This window comes from Mustela nivalis (assembly GCF_964662115.1).
Source record: "Mustela nivalis genome assembly, chromosome: 20".
NCBI lineage: Eukaryota > Metazoa > Chordata > Mammalia > Carnivora > Mustelidae > Mustela > Mustela nivalis.
The window spans coordinates 35,758,432-35,776,031 of record NC_139039.1 but is presented as its reverse complement, the minus strand read 5'-3'; the positions used below and the strand labels follow the sequence as shown (position 1 = coordinate 35,776,031).

General features: G+C 41.1%; 2 protein-coding genes across 3 annotated transcripts in view; one reads left to right on the top strand and one right to left on the bottom strand.

The window, feature by feature from the left end:
- MCPH1 (microcephalin 1) overlaps nt 1–17,600 on the top strand; it is a gene marked incomplete at its 5' end in the record, with an annotated part of 247,131 nt that overhangs the window by 111,995 nt on the left and 117,536 nt on the right. Inside the window, one exon of the mRNA XM_082715851.1 lies at nt 2,878–2,955. Within this exon, the coding sequence (XP_082571977.1) occupies nt 2,878–2,955 (78 nt within the window). The remainder of the gene's footprint in view (nt 1–2,877; nt 2,956–17,600) is intronic.
- The window catches only part of ANGPT2 (angiopoietin 2), a 54,193-nt gene continuing 41,537 nt past the window's right edge, over nt 4,945–17,600 (bottom strand). For both annotated transcript variants that reach the window (XM_082715853.1, XM_082715852.1), the window contains exons 6-9: nt 13,742–13,843; nt 13,038–13,204; nt 9,036–9,166; nt 4,945–5,950 (exon numbers count right to left, since the gene is read on the bottom strand). In XM_082715853.1, coding sequence (XP_082571979.1) covers nt 5,790–5,950; nt 9,036–9,166; nt 13,038–13,204; nt 13,742–13,843 — 561 coding nt within the window. In that variant the 3' untranslated portion in view covers nt 4,945–5,789. The remainder of the gene's footprint in view (nt 5,951–9,035; nt 9,167–13,037; nt 13,205–13,741; nt 13,844–17,600) is intronic.

The window sequence follows — 17,600 nt, the reverse complement described above, 5'->3', positions numbered from 1 at the left end:
GTTCACTGTAGCTACACTGACTCATATTGTTTAAATGAGACGATTAGATGTGTATAAAACGAGAGAAGACCTTTTGTGTTTTGCCTGGTATGGAATAAACTGTGTGGTCACGCCTACATTGTGGAAATTTGTCCTACCAATAGCTGTTAATCTAATAATAAGACAAGTGGTTCTTATTTAAATTCATCAACAGGGTTCAAGTTTTATGAACAACACTTTTAACATGTCAAAAATATTATATCCATTCACAGTGGTTGCTGAAATAACTCAGCCCTCATTTTAAGGGCTATATAAACATGGGATTTGGTCCTCTGTATTTATGCAACCCCAATACATCTTGGTTATTTTTATTCTATCACACATATGATGGGAAATATGTTGGGTTGACCTTTTAGTCCGCTTACAGCCTTAACTGTGGTCTTGCAGAGATATTCCCAATATTGAATATTCTACGAAGCTATAGATAACTTCAGCTAATGAAAGAATTAAGCGTGAAGTTTGCGCTATGTTTCTATTTGATGATTTCATTACAATCAAATCAGTGTTTTCTGCTATCTCTGTTCAATATTAATTCCTGGGATGCCTGGACAAATTCAATTTATTAATTCACTTGCCAAAATTCTACTATAGATGCCTTACGGTTTTATTTTCATAACATTTAGAAAGGGACAAACTCAGAGAACATAAATTTTCTCCAGGAGGTTCGGCTGACATTTTAATGTGGATGACACTTGAGCTCAAATGCCGCATGCATTTTTAAGACTGGTTCCTTGGATTCTCTCCCTGGTACATTATGTTTCTCACTATCCACATTGCTTCATGGGAACCTGATTTGGAAGCTTTTTACACTTTACTTCCTACTCTAATCACAGACCTGTAAGGAACCACACAGATGTTGTTAGCATGTCTCTATAGACAATACCATACATTGATAAAAGCAAGGCAAACACTGTGTAACTTAAATGTTTTAACCACCTCTACAGAGCCAGGTAGAAACATGATTTCACTGTACCTTTTTTTTTTCATACTCTCTTTCACTGAACTTACGAAGTTATCTATCTGTCTATCTATCTCTTATGTATCTATCTATCTATCTATCTATCTATCTAATTTAGCTGGCCAGTAAAATCAAGGAAAAGCAAAAGGAGACTTAACTGACAAAATGCTTGCGTACACACAGATCTAAGTGAAGATGGAATTAGGATCTTTGAGAACACGACTCATTACTTCCTCTCTCTAGAGTGAAGATACATTGCCCTGTAATATACTCCATTCCCATTCTATCATCTGGGGCCCAGTGCCCTTAGAGCTTTCTCCTATCTTTTCTGGATTGTTCTTCTGCCATGTGCTAATGCCCCTGCAGACACAGCGATAGAAACAGGGTATATTATTATACCTCACCATAGGAATCTAACCAACCCAATTTTCTTACACTTCTTCCAAAGCACACTTTAGCCAAAAAAAGAACCCACTTTAATCCTGCCTTGGCATGTGGCATTCTGTCTGTGCTGGAATGTCCTCTCCCCTCCTCACTCTGTCTCTCTCTGTCTGATGAGCTCTTACTCAACATTTAAGACTCTGTTTAAAATGTCATCTGTGGACCCTTCCTTGATTCTCCTAGACCAAGTTAGTTTGCTTCTTCTACAGGTTCCCACAGAGCTGTTTTGAGAAATCACCATTTGTGGTTTGCCTTCATGCCTCCTGCCAGAGGGTGAACTCCTCTGGGATTGGGTTTGTGTTTTCAGGACCTAGCGTGGGTTCTTATTCACAGTAGGCTCTCAATATGTTGTTCACAGACCCGCAGTTAGTGAGATGAAGAAAACAGCGTTGAGGGAATAAATGCAACAGTTTTAAAGTAAGATCCAGACCAGTGCTGAGAATTGTCATTTAGATTCTGTATCTCGTTTTTGTCTTTATTCCACCAGCATGCTCACTTTTTCTTAGAAATATTTAAGACCACACTCCCATAGATGGGTCTGAATCTTAGAAACTACCAAACAGGATAACTCTCTCCTCATCCCCAGTAATTCAGCAAAATTAACTAGAGCTGTATGTAGCAATTGTAAAAAAGAGGGAAGATTCAATGAATGCGAGAAATGAAATTGCGGATGAAAAATAAATATGGGATATGTAATTCAGTTTGGTTATTTTTGTTATAAAATTCTATTGGTGCATGGAAATAGAAACAGATTTTCAGGGAGTTTGTTCATCAAGTAGAGATGACTGTAGAATCTTGAACATTGTTGAATTAAAAACAAAAACATCATTTTGATCATTTAAAATATTTGGGTTCAAATAACAATAATAAATAATAATACTGAAAGCTTGTTTATGAAACATTTTATCCTTCCAAAGCCTGGGAAGGATTTTCAAATGTTTTAGGAGAACTTCTGGAAATATTAGTCCATGTTAGAAACAAAGTCACTTGCCAGAAGGACTGCTTTTTAAATTTAAGCTTATGATCTATCTTCTCCTAATAAATGTGTTTTTTTTTAATTAATAAAATCCTAGAATATTTACTGAGGATTGTCTATAATGACTCCTTAAATTAGAAACTTGGAATTCTTAAAAAAGTATTTCATATGTTTGTTATTGGGGTGGTGGTTAGTATTTGGCTTCAGTAGGATAATAACTCAGGTTTCTAGTCATTGGAACCTTTTTTCCTTAAAGAAAAGCATTTATTATGCATAAGATTGATGCGGCATGAAGATTCTGATGGTACTTTGGTGTGTAAGACACATCTGGTTCAGATCTATGGAGTGTGTAGTCACTGCTGGGTTTTTTGTTTTATTTTGGCTGTATCTTCAAAGTGGTTTGTTATCCACTGAGAGCCTAATGAATCTATAATAAATGTTCTGCTTCTTGTGTCACTTATAGGTACTATGGTCTTTGGAGCTGGGTCACTGGATTTCCGAGGAACCATTTGAACTTTCTAACTACTTCCCTGCAGCTCCCGTAAGTCAGATGTTATTTTATTATGGTAAATACAATTTGGAATTCTCAGGAAATTACTATTTGCATAAATATGGATGCAATTTTTTTTAAGTTAAGACCCATTATGCTCACAGTTAAAAACATACTTTCATAGATGTTTTCAAAATAATTTATCCATTTGTGAGAACAAATATAGAAATGGGAGAATATTCTGCAAAAACTCTTGTGTTATGAAATCTTAAAGAATTTTTATTATGAAAGTCCTCGGGATTGAGAAAAACAAGAAATGAAAAAGGACTAGATTCTTGAGGAGGTGGTACGGTATTTCGTTTACTGCTTTAAGAAATCAGGCTTTTACTCCCCATAGAGATAGAACTGATAGGTATAAAAGTCATGGACTGCGAGTGGCATGATGTGTCCTTGTGTCCTAATGTGCTTCCCAAATGCAGCTTCAGCTTTACGGCATCTTAAATTTTAAATATTTCGGGTGCTTAATGGAAGCTCTAAATTTTTAAAAGATTAAGTAATAATTAAATTGGTAAATTCAGGTTTAATTGGAAACAGGATCGTGTAGATGTTGGCTTTCATTTTCAAAAAAGTTATCTGGTTTGTGACACAGTTTATCCTTCTGGAAGGTTAATACCTGAGTAAGAAGCAGCAGCCTTTGTCTGTGGCCAGGGTTGGTGTTATTTGCTGTTTGAGGATGCGTAGGACATTGCCCTCTCCTCACTGACTGATCTAGGTTGTTGGGTTGCTTTTGTTTTGGTTTTTAAGATTATCATGTTGATTTTCCCTCCACGCATAAATATTTTCTTAAGGAGAAAAAAACATTTCTCTTGGTATGACTGTTTGCTACACCACGTAAGGAATTGCAGTGTAAAGACTTGAATCCCTCTACTCTCTGTCATAAGAGAGTATGTGTAACTCTGTGTAACCCAGTGTGGCTTGTCTTTGAAACTCATTTCACCTGCCTGCGTGGGCACACGGCATCGAATATGTTGTTGCCAATTTTCCCATTCTGTCATTTCTCTACCTCCGTGTCTGCTGTGTGGGTGTTGAGATGTGGCAGAAGCTTAATAGTTTCTTGTGCAGTGGAGATACCTTCTTAGGACCAGATAATGTTTTAACTTGGTACAAAGCTGTGCTCTCTTGAACACGAAAAGCCTACTGAAATGTAACAAGAGAAACCACTCAGAGATGGGAAGGTTCTTTACTCCATGCATTTGTCCGGGAAGTGCGGCAGAGTGGTGGGCAGAGTGGTGTGCCTCCGGAAGAGTCCATGACCTGACTCGAATCATGCAGTGGATGTTACCGTTCTCAAACGGGGTTCGGGTGGGGGCATAGAACGGGAAAATAAATTACACAAGAAAAAACGAAAGTAATAGTAATAGAACAGCGTAAGGTGAAGACAGACATGAGGTAAATGCCAGTTTCAAATCTGGCCCTAAGCTTCCTAGCAGCAGCTGACTCCAAGGCAAATACGTGAGAAATTGCTTCCAAATTATACAACATTACACAATGTACATTAGTGTTAATTGTTCTATGAAAACTTCAAATGAGTTAAAACTCTAGTGGTTTAAATAGTTTTGCAGCCCTGAGCTTAAATCCATGTTTTCAGAATTTTCTATAAGGATTTGAATCTACTATAAACATCAGATTTTGTTTTTGCATTCCAAAATGCCTTTTTTTTTTAAAAAAAACATTTGCTAGTGGACATTAAAAAAAAAAAAGACTTTGGGGTGAATGTAGCTTAGCTTGAGAAGAATAGCTTTATAAGTGCTTTAAATAGAAGGCTTTTTTCAACCACAAACTAACTGTAGCTTACCTCTCTAAAATGTATCTTACTAGAAGAGAAAAAAAAGGACCTTTCTAATAGAATAGTGAGGAAAAGATAGTAAAGTCTCTTTGTCATGGAATTAAATGTGTAATTTTCTTCATCACTAAAAATCAGATCTTTCCTTGTCATGAGGCACAGTCGGTTGTTTCAGAATTAAATCACAAAATCGTAAATATTATCATAAAGGTTAAATGTAATTATCTAATAATTTATATTTAATTACTAAAAATACCTTCATATTTAACAGCCAGGCAGAAAAAAAAATAGTACAATCTTCATATAAACTGAAAGAACACACATTTCTATTAACTTCAGAGATCCTGGAAGCTTTCACCATTTAAACTTGAAATACATATGTGAGCATTAACTTAAAACTACGCTGTCAACACATTCGTAAATATGCTGACTTCAAAATGAAAGTTTAAAGCACCTAAGAGGAGGAGCAAAAAATGCATTAACTATGTTTTTCCCTTCTCCAAATATTAAACTGCGAATAAGCACTTCCCAGAAAAATCCCTGAATATACAATATATTTTTATGGCTTAGAGATTTTCTTTCTTCCTTTCAATTCCGAGAGTGACGCTGATTTCAGGACGTATGGATATTTACACAATCTATAAACAGGGCTGAGAAAAATGCAGCTCCAAGGTTATCTCTGCTGTAGAGCCCGAGTGTTCTGTTTTCCAGTTATTTACGGATGAACTCCGCACAACATTCTTGGTTGTGACAACAGAGTCTGTAAATCGTCAGTCTTGAAGTCGCAGGCTTCGATGGATCTCCACGGGGGCGTTTTCCCGGGTCACGCGGCCGGGCTGCGGCGGGCGCACGGGTGATGCGGGGTCGAGCGAGGAGGCTGGCGGGGCTCAGAGCGGGAGCGCGCGGACCCCTGCGGGACCCCTGCGGCCCCGAGCGCGGCCTGAGGTGGACGGGGACCCCGAGCGCAGCCTTGTCCGTTAGAGCTTTGGGCTTCTCTGAAAGTCGCACAGTCGGCCGCCGCTCCTCAGGTGGGTGCAGGCGTCTAGAAACCTGCGGGGCGGATCATCATGGTCGTGGCCTTGAGCGAGTAGCCGGAGCCTTTCCAGTAGTACCACTTAATACCGTTGAACTTATTTGTGTTCTGCTTCTGTGGGTAGTACATTCCGTTCAGGTTGGAGGGACCGCATGCATCAAACCACCAGCCTGTGAAAGGAAGACGCAGAGGGACTTAGGAACTAGGTCAGCGCAGCGCGATCTCCCCGGGGCGCTGGAAACCCTGCGCTCCCCCACCCGTCACATTCCGTGCATTTTCAGCAGACGCACGCCGGTGTGCAGGGGTATAGAATGAGCCCTGCTGACGTACGAGAGCAGTGGTGGTCCAGCTTTACCCAGGGCAGGTCCCAGTCCCATACGGCACATGTTTCCCCAGGCTGTTGTACTCCGTTGGCCTTGTGTGGAAAGACCCGTCGCCCATGGACATGAATGGCACGTGTTCCCTCTCCCCATTTGGTGACCGGCACAGTGCAGTGGAAGACGTGGATAAGTCAAAACACTAAAGAATGCGTGAAAGATTCTCCCTGGATTACTCTCCAGATGGTTCAGGCTTCGCTCCTTCTACCAGATATGTATATATGTAGATAGATACATCTATAGATATATATATATATTTTTTAAATGACTCCAAATTTTAAGTACTTGGGAAAGTTGGATGAAAAGGAAATCTTTAAGTCCTAGAGACAAGAAGGAAATTGAAAGTGATCATGGTGTGCTCACTAAAGAGAGGGGAGCCGCCTGGCACAGTAGCAGGGGGGCGGGGTAGGTCTGCGTTGGCACCTCAGTGGCTACAGTTGGGGTTTTGATGCTTGTACCTAGAAACAAGAGTGTGCCAGAAGCCTGGTTTTCAAGGAGAAGGAATGACCTAGATCCACGTAATCTCAATAAATCTTAGAAACAGGGGCGACTGGGTGGCTCAGTGGGTTAAAAGCCTCTGCCTTTGGCTTGGGTCATGATCTCAGGGTCCTGGGATCCAGCCCCGCCTCAGGCTTTCTGCTCAGCAGGGAACCTGCTTCCCCCCCCACCCCCCACCCCCGCACCCCGCCTGCCTCGCTGCCTACTTGTGATCTCTGTTTGTCAAATAAGTAAATCGAATATTAAAAAAAATCTTAGAAACATTGCATTGGAAGTACACATATAGTATGATGCCATTTATGTAAGATTTCAGAATATAGGAAAAAACAACTGCTCATGATATCCGCATACCTAGTACATAAATAACTAACGTGAATGAACCTGAATTCATTGCCCACCCGTGGGCAAGTATGGCAGGACAGCTTTAGTTGTATCTGTAAAACTTTATTTCTATAGGAAAAAAAAAAGCTGATGTGAAAAGAATGATGATGTAATTTTTTTTAAAAAAAGATTGTATTATATTTACGTATTGGACTGTGATGATCAATTATTTCATTCAGTTACAGCTCCTGACTTGAGCTGATTCAGATTAACATCGGTTTGATAAGACATTTGTGTGTGTTATTCAGAATCCTTCAAAATACTCAGGAATGTTGCGGACTTACAGATCTGTCCATCCTAGAGCCTATTGGCTCATGTCCCTATAGAGCTAGCAGTCCCTGCAAAAACCGGATTACCTGGGGCCCAGACCATGGGCTGGGGTCTGACATCCCACTGCTCCACTTTCTCTCTTGGGCCGTGTGTTTCTCCCCCGTCTCTTTCCCATTCCTACTCTCAGCCTACGTCTTGATTTGAGTAAATAAACATATTGTTTCCTTGGTTATTAATGCACTTCTCCTACTCTCTTGAGTAGCTCATGACATACGGGTGGTCTGAAAGCCACCGCCCTCTCGAGTGCACAGCTGGGCTCAGTGTGGGAATGGCAGATGGGAAAAAAGGATTCAGCACATTTGGTCCCCCCAACCCACCCCTTTCTCCCTTTCTAGGGTGAGGGAGAGAGGCAGCTTTTACACAGTCCTATCATTGAGATAATTATTGAAATAAATATAGCTAATAGAGAAGCTCTGTGTTGCCGGCATATACTATGTGGATACATATAAATATATTATCTGAAGAACCACAGGACTGATTATTTAATGGATTCTAATTCTTTGAGGATTATTTTAAAGATATACAAATTATTGAGTTTCAAACTATTTTCATAAATAAATCCTTTCTCTCAACCGTAAATGATTCTTAACTGATACGCAAACCACGTGATAAGCTTCGATCTTGTTGCTGTGGTGGCCTTCTGTTCGTCAAATTAACTGACCATGGCTCCTGCCTTTTTCTTTCCTGGGTGAGTAGTGAATGAAAGCTTGGTAACATAATTCGTGGTCTCTGCAAATTAAACCTGCCGACTTGCTGTTTGCCCTTACATTCAGTTTGTACTCTCAGCAGAATTTTTGTTGCTGGTTTAAGTCTTTCAATATTTTTAAGAACTCACTTGATAGCATTTACCAAGCTTTTTTCTTGTCTTGGTCACAATTAACTGATTCTGGCCATTTGATTTTTAAACTTTTAGAAATTGGAAGAGTAAATTTTCTAGCAGTTGGTCCCTGTCTTTGAACTCTTAAATGTTGCTGGATACTAATCTGGCCATTTTAAGTGTCTGTTAAAATTGTCTCTTCTTCCTGGGTGTGGTTTGGATTCTTTTTTAGAGCAGTCTGATACGAAAAGTAGGGAGTAAGAAAAGCATGAGCGTAAAGACCTTGACTCAACGTGGACAACTGTTGATTTTAATTTGGTGCACTAAAAAAGAAAAGCAAAAACAAAGCAGGTTGGCTAATTAGTTTCTTTGTAGGTATTTGCTGTGTATTAATAAAATCTTTAAAGAAAGATACCTGGAAATTCCATGTGTGCAGAATGAATTATTAACTAGAAACACTTCTATGCTAATGAATCGATGTCACTGTTTCTGTTGCCGTTTTGAATTTTTAACCTCTTTGATAAAGCAAAATGAAATTAAAGTGTGGCTCTGATATCTGTTCCTCAGTGAGCACAAGCTCAAGAGAGCTTGCAGGCTATCAGATGTCCCCTCCCTGTGCCTGAGTGAGGTCCTGGAGAGACAGTTGGCGTACGGACAATTCCAGCTCCACATCACATTCTTCAGACTCAACAGTCTGAAAAAGTGAAAAACAAATCTCCCTACATCTAGTAAGTCTATTTATGAAATGTGGACATTGTCACCGATCACAAGTTCAAGTCCAAATAGCCAACCTTTCACTCTATGAAATTCTTCCTTGCCAAAACAAATAGGAAGAGAGAAAAGTCATCCCACCTCCTGTGAGCATTTGTGAACATTTGCAAATACATTTGTCGTTGTCTGCATCCTTTGTGCTAAAATCATTTCCTGGTTGGCTTATGCTGCTTATTTTGCCGGCCGTCCCTGTAAGTCCTTTAAGGTGAATCCTGCAAACATGCAAAGAAAAAAAAAAAAGAAGAAGAGAAAATAACATAATTGGCCTGGGCTGTTAATTTACCATAGTGGAAAATTTTTTTATAATGAAGAATTCCATCTTGCAGAAATGCATTCTGTACTGGTTAGTGTACTAATGCTGGACAAAGTATTTTTGCACTGGTATAAACAGGAACCAACTTATCATCAAATCCTTGGGCAATGAGAAATGTTTTCATGAAACCTTCAGCTCGTATCACTTGCACAAGCATCAGCAGGGGCTTCAGGGCCCTCCGCTTTCAGATAAACAGAACGGGGAAAATACATGTGAAACGGTCCTCTTTCCAGGTTTCCAGACATCATCGGTACAGAAATGAGAGTCTTGAGATGACCAGACAACGTAAAGCATCATGATTTTCAGACTAGTAGGCAAGGAAGGGATCATCGGATTTAGAGTAGATACCTACAGAACTATGTAGAACACACATTCTTACGGCTGCTTTGCTTCATTTCTGTGTAGTATTGTAATGAACTTGCTAGGCATTGAGAAAGGAATAAACATAATATTAAGTTTGACACCAGGTAGTAGCCTGTACTTTTAGAAGACTGCAAAAATCTGGCTTGCATCAGTCATGTGTATGCCAAAGAAGAGAGAGCAGGGACAGAGAAAGTGTGGTAACACTGCTTCCAGAGAGCCCATTGGCAGATGGGCACGGTACAGCTCAGAGTAGGTTTCAGGTGCTGCTGGGTGGCTCTGTGGGATGTGATGCCACTGTGTTGGGACATGGGGTATGGCAGTGGGGGAGCTCAGACCATTGAGTCTTCTTGGCCTGGGGATCCTACAAAAACAACCCCTGTGATGTCCCTGGGAGAATTGTACTTGAAGTCCCCCAAATGATGCTCATCTTTTGCTAAACCACTACCTTGAAAGGAATATAATTTCCAAGAATTCCTGTTGGAACAGAGGGTAGAGAAGAGAGGAATGGTTCTCCAGGGGACTGTCTCTAACCAGACTGTGCCAGGCACTTACACGCATGTGCATTTGGAACGCATATACCAGCCCTGAGAGGCGGGCTCTTCTCCTGTTTTTATGTATAAAATTGTCGAGGTTCAGAGATAGCAGTGTGGTAGAACTAGCATTTGTACCAGATGCATCTAACTCCTCAGTTAGGGTTCTACCCTGATAGACCTTTGCCAGGGATGTCTGTTTATTGAGGAAGAGTTATGAAAAGATGGGGGTAAGGAACATGCCAAGTGGGGACCCATAACGTGTCGGTTCTCAGTCACTTTTGTGTTAACAGCTTGGATTTAGAATTGCTTATAGTACTGCAGCTCTAGAGACCCCCATCATGAGGCGCTGGCTGAATTTCTGAATTTCAGCATTATCCTCACGTTTCAAAAATGACCCTGGTCCCTGGCACAGCCTCTGATTACCTGCTGCAAAGCATTTTTGGAAGTTCTACTCGTCTCTGCGATTCTGAAACACTTGACTTTCTTTCCAGGCCCTTCTCGTTAATCGTGGATAGGGCTGAGATAAACCACTTCAAGTGTCCTTTCTTCTTCCCAGCCTCTTTCCTTACAACGATGTCAATTCTTGTGGGGCTCATTAAACATCCCCAAAGGCGAGCAAAATCTGGGAGAACGCTATCTTTTATTTGTCTTTATGAGCAAGGTTGTATCATTTTTAAATCCTTCTATTATATGGCCCCCTGGTTTATAGTTGGTTTCTTTTAAGTTTGGTTATTAAGAATAACCACATTTATTGAAATGGCTTTATATTGGTATCAGTTCGAGTTTATAGAACAGTGGAGTGAAAGAAGCAGTGCCAGCATTGAATAATGAAATCTGCATGTTTGTGTAGGGCTGCCAGAATGTTTTTGAAGAGTGACCAGTCTTTAGCTTTTAGTTTTAGGGGAAAAAAAAAAAAAAATTCTGTCCATGCATTTATCCTTTCCTGATGACATTATTTTTCAGTTTTCCAGCATTTGGGGAACACTTCTTTGGAAAAAACCAACTCCGTGGCTCCAGAGAGTGGTAATCTGAGACACCTGTGTTATTACAGCCATGTCGCGGTCCCTTATCACGCCGCCATGTTTTACTGGGATAATCAGGCTTCCATGTACCGTACCCCGCCTCGTAGGTTAAACCGAGCTTTAAGTGAATGTGTGCTTTTCTACATGGCATCTCCCCAAACTGGTCGCATTTCTAAAGGAAGTATCTGTTAAGAACCATCTCAGTTTAAAGTATTTTTATAATGTCAGCATACAAGGGTAATGACCCATTTTGTAAAATCTCCTTATATCAACAGTCTAATCCTTAATTTTTGTGTTTCTTTCTTTCTTTAAAAAAATTTTTTTTGTTTCAATTCCTCTGTTGTAGATCCCTAACTGTTGCCAGTTGAAAAAATATTTTGCTTGGAGGTAAAACAATGACCAACCACTCGTGTCTAAAAATTCATTGAAGTTTTGATCTCTTTGGAGTCAGCTTGGAGCTGCCACGAGGCCCCAGCACCTATCTTTTCATTCATCTGCATCGTTCCAAGGAAGCCCTGCTCTCTCTACAATGAGAACTGGCGGGCTCTGTTTCACTGACTTTTTAAAAGTCATGTCAGTGTTCGTGGGTACGTTAATTGTCTTCAAAATTTTGTCCCCCCCCCCTACTGTTTATAAAACAGGACGTCCTGGACGTTCTGTAGCTCTCAGGTTGTTGAGGATTCTAGAACAGTGGTTCTGTTGTAGTTGTCCTGTAGTAGTTCAGGCAAGATGTTCAGGCTGTGTTTCTGTGCTGTTCCTTCACTGTGACCCTGAGGAAATCAGCTCAAGGACTTTGAAATCATATTTGTTTTCCAAGCTGTTCAGAGGTTGGATTTTCCATTGAGCAGAGGGTCTGAGTTGGGCATTAATGGGATTTAGGTGAGACTCTTGGCCACGTATGACTGTTTCCTGGGATGTTCCTACTGAACTTTGTTGATTTCTGACCCACTGTTGGGTATTTTCGACTCCTCCAGGGCTGTGTTGGGGACCAAACACTTCTTTGGTGCCTTCCGAGACCAATTCCCGTGGCACCACCTGGCACCTGATCTCACTGTTCTCCCTCTAGCCTTGCATGTGGGTTTTTGGGCACCTCTTTCCACAAGACCACGTGCAGGAGTGTGCTTTTTCCTGCCGTAGGCTGTTGCTCATGGACACCCGTCTCTTGATGCCTTCACTGCTCTCCAGCTCTATTCTCATGCCACTTTAGAGCCAGATACTAAATTCTGAGTCAGGGATGCCCATGCTTTTCTTGGAACATTGAACATCAGTGCCGCCAAATGCGTGGGGCAAGGCAAATACTAAGGGAGTGCTGTGAATCGGCGGAGAGTAAAGGACTTGCATGCCTAACTGTCCCACCTAATTCTGCTGCTTTTAAACTCGGTAACTCTTCCTGACTTTGGGGGGGAACGTAGCAGTCGAGTGTGCTTTAACTTCAGAAAGATAGATTTAACTGTTAAAACCTTTTGGAAGAAAACCACCTCGTCATAGGTAGACCTCTGTTATGATATTGGCACGAAATTTTTCTACTATGGACACTACATTCACGTATTTCAGAAATACTTGTTGAATGCCCGTTATCTGCCGGGCAGGTTCATCTACACTTGGAGGATACACAGCAGAGACAACAAACAAAATGCTGTCCTCGTGAAGTTTCCCTTATATCATTAAGACCAAAGTTAGAACTTTAGAACTAGATCAACCTCCTGAGAGGCAGCACAGAACAGTAAGAAATGAGACGTTCTTCCATTTAGAGTGCCCTCCCAGTACAGATCCTGTAGCGCAGCGCGGCTCTCGCTTTGTGGCCTGCTCACCCAGCAAGTCTGCTCCTGTTTCTCAGTTACATACAACTCACCTGTAGTTGAGCTCTTCGCCGGAGAGATAGAAATGTTCATACAGTGAGTGCGCCTCGTTGCCCTCCCAGTCTTGAAGGTGTATTTTAAGCACGTAGGGCTGTTGGTTGGTGACTTGGAAAACGAACTCATTTCCCAGCCAGTGTTCACCAGAAGGGTTCCCAAATCCCTGAAATTGAAGTGGTAAAATTCAGTCACCTCATTTATTTGTTTTTTTTTTTTCTCCATGTATTTGAAATCAGTAGTCTCTCCGTTTAACATGGGATGACTACCAGATATTTAGCAGGAGTAGATTTTTTTTTTTAAAAAGGTCAGTTTTAAGAAACCAAGCTGCTACTGTAAGAAAATTAGGACTGGAGTAATTAGAACTACTTGGGGAATCACCAGTGGAAACATGAGCGTAAACAGCTTTGTTTATCGCCATGGGAAGTTCTGTGAAACTGTTGTCTTACTGAAAAATGCGGAGCCTGCCATTAAAAATAAGCCTCACACTTGCATGCCTTTGTTTTGATACATAGTTTACTTTACATTGACGGGGTCATTCATTAGTGGGGAGACTGAGACACCAGTGAAGAGGAACACTTTTATAACAAAAATAGTCAACAGTCATTGGTTAGTTTTGGATTTGTGGTGAAGGTTCAGCAGATCTTGAAAGCTAGTTTTCACAAAGAAAATTATTTTCAGATGGCTTAAGGACTATTCATACCACTTTATATTCTTTCCAAGTCTTCTGAAAATCAACACTGCCATCTTCACGCCGCTGAATGACCGTCCACCCGCCTCCAGAGGTTTCCATGTCGCAGTAGGCCTGCCAATGGGAAGTGCACGGTTACTGCGTGGGAAACACCAGTGATTCAGGGCTGTGTCTGAACTCCCAGAAACAAGACAGATGTGGATACCTACAATGCGACTTGTGCTGATAGGGTTCTCTGGGGTAAATCTTTGTGTTCGCCCAAGAAGCAGATGGTTTTCAATAAATTGAAAAGCATGAATTTAAAATAACGATGAAAAATAAACAGTAATATAACATGATTTCAGTGTCAATGAGAAGAGGACTCTCTTGTCATCATCTGTGCTAGGCTAAAGACCCACCCCAAACACTGATCTAGAGATCACCGTTTCTTAGAGATGTGTTGTGATTGGGACGTCTTGGTGGTTTGGCCGCAACCCTCATCCCCCACTTGTAGAAATCTACCAGCTGGTGTTCACGGCTCCAGAAACCTTTGTGGTGGTTGTCGGTCCCTATCAACTCTGCAGAGATTCGTGTGGAAGGAGTACTTTTGCACTGTAGGGTTTCCAAGACCCCTGTTATATTATGCTGTGGGGTTAGAAGGCTTCTTCCATGCGGGATAAAAGTCCGATTTCTCGGTCCGTCCCTCAGTATGTGAGATTGCGGCCCCTGGGCACCCAGTAGGATGTATGTGACCTGAGAGTAGCCTGACAGCTCTGCGCCATGGATCATGACTTCGAGCTTCTCTGCACTTTGCTCACTGCCTGTGGTATTTCTCCTCTTTTTATTTTTGCTTTTAAACTGGCTTGGTGGGTTTAAACTTTGTTCAGAACACAGAATTCCTTCTTGGGCCAGGAGCATGCATGCTTACTTTCCACTCGGCAGGAGTTTTATTATGAAATTAAAAACCCCTGCAAATAAGATTACATAAATAGTTTTAAATAATGAGATTATAGTAGAACAAAAAATTTTCCCAGAAATTCTGTTAAGATAAAATTTCCTACAGCATTCGAGGTAGTAAATATGAACGTTATCACTTAAAGCTAATTAGAAATAGTCTTCCTCTGCTGTTTTCCTCCGTCTTTTGGGGACATAATGGAGATAATTTTGGCAGAGTAAGTTTAAATGTGAACTATTCTGCCTTTGTGAGCTAAAATCCTGAAGAATGGGGGATAAAAGAGAACCAAGAACACACCTAGATCCAGTCTTCTGTTATCAGTGACTTGCCTGGTGTCTCATCTAATGAGACAGCTGCCCTGGGAACCCAGCACCCCTGTTCTCCAGCAGATTTCTCTCTGCTGCTCTTCCCGTCTCTCTCCACAAAGGCCCCTTGGCCCATACTGCTTTCCCTGATGAGCCTAACATTTGGGAACATATGTTCCATTAAAGAAGATTGCATTTATTAAGAATAAAATGATTTCCCCATTTTAAATTAACCAGACAAATAAAGTTGATCTGCCTAAGGTGACCCCTTATTATCTCCCTGTATTGATATTATTCTTATCATTAATGATCCTGTTATCATTGCTGTGCACCTCTCTGTTCCAAGTACAGCACTGGGCACATTCCATATGTTATCTGCAATCTTGAAGCACTGTTGTTGTGATATGGTAATTCTGCACTTCTGAAAGGAGGAGAGATTTAGTGAGAAGATGTAGTGAAGTTAGATTGATTTGATCAGAGTCATTCAGCTATTAAGTGGAATATAGGACTTGAGTAAGATCTCCTAAATTCCTCATTTTGTACCTTTTCTCCTGCCATGGGAGGCTGGCAAAAACAGGGAAACTTGACCCTTTTGTTAGTAGGCCAGGTCCCTCAATGCAGCTCCAACTTGAAATCAGTTCATGAATAATACTGCTTCGAATTTGCCTGTGGTCCACCCAATGGACAGCTCACTTCTCTCAATATTTCTTCTAAAAAGCAGTTTGTTAAACCAGCTGAAGAAGCTCTATTGGTTTGAGGGGTTTTGTATGCACAGACAAGTTACTTCCTCTGTGTCCTAAATGGCATGCTGGTGGGTGGGAAGACTAGATACGGTTTTTAGTGAGCCTGTCCTTGTTCCAAGAATATTTGATTCAAAAGCAGTGTTGTAAAGTCACAGATACTTAAATCAGAGAAGAAGTTTGTCTTTGTTTGAAAATCAGAGTCCAGACTGGCTAAGGAATTTGGGTTGAAATGGGTTCAGTACCCATTTATAATGGTGTGGAAATGGGTTGAGCCACACCATTCTTTAACTCCACCAGGGACAACGATGAGATGATTAGAACATTCCCTCAATATCTCTTTGTTCCGATTAAAAAGAAAAAAAAGAACAAGGAGTTCATAGAAACTGAAGTATCATGGTCAACTGAGTCATGAAGCTTTCAAAGGAAGATAGTGTTCAAAGAGAGTTGTCCACAGAGCCAGAGGGCACTGTGTGCGAACGATGAAATGGCTTATCTCCCCATCAGGAAAGCAGACTTCCTCAGAGAATGCCCAAGACCTCACCGCTCCAGCTACCACAAACCTGAGGGCTTTAGTACTTTTGTTAGCACACTATTGCATGGTTCAGGGACCTGCTCTCTTGCTCTAAACCTGGAAGCCTTTCAGTGTGTAGTGCCTGATTTAAATGTCAGGCTTCAGCTCTGAGGCCATGGTGAATGACTAGTGAAATAGTAATCACCCAGATGAACACTAGGAGACAGGCACCCTGTGAAATTTGGGTAAGGACATTATTGTGTCTCTGACCAGCAAAAGCAAACTCACAGGTCTTTGATGCAGTTTTTATCTTTTGCAGAAGCCTAATGAATTTTTCAAAAACAAAGTGGAAATATGTAGGCTCTTTTGGAAAAGATTGGCCCAAAGATCTGTTGAACATTCTTTTCCTGAATTAGGTGAAACAGGGCAAAATGCAGAGAAGTTATCTCCAAAACTTTGGGGGCAGTCAAAATGATAAACAATTTCATTTTCTCAAATAGATGGTTAAGTTCTAAGTCCTGTCATGTGTGCTGTGTGTGCATTGTCACCTCCAAATCACTGTATGACTACAGTTACTTCCTCACATTACAGATTCAGAAACAGGCCTCACACAGGGTAAATGACGTGCTCAGAGGCACAGATTGGCAGAGCCAGAATTTAAACTCCAGTCTCTCAGACTTTCTCTCCCTCGATCAGATTGTGAATTACAGGGTCTTAAGTCTGGAAGGGAATCTAGAAGCCACTTAATCTGGACCATTTATTTTAGAGATGAGAAACTTGAGGTTTGGTAAGATTGTTTTTTCCTGCTGTGTCAATGAGTTGTTTTTACTGCAAATGTTTAAAAGAAATATAAATCCTGATGTTTCCAACCATGACCTGAGACTCCCGTCATTTCCCAGGACTGTATATTTTCAGCTTGCTGGAGAACATTTCAGTGAGACCATCGGGCTGGCTTAGTGCTCCGGGAGGGGAGCACTGCACCGAGTCAGGAAAACGTTTACAGAGCGGTGGGTTGGTGCCGTGTAATCAGCAGTTGCCCTCTGGATTTGCAAAACATGCACATTGCACAGATATCCTCTGCCCTCCTGCTCCTGCCACCCCTGTCCCCATTGCTCTAGGCCAAGAAGAGACCAACATCTGGTGACAGACAGTAGTATGCAGAGGATTGTTATGAAAACCAGATTGCAAAGGGGATTGAGAGCCTTCCTACAGGATTTGTTTGTTACTTTCTCATCTGCAGCAGGCAATGTGTGTGTATATATATATATATATATAAAATTCCTCACCCTCCCCCGCTAATGCACTGCTTCTAGAGCACTGGGGACATTAACTGATTTCCAAGGTTGATTTAAAGCAGCATGAATGAATTAGAAAGATT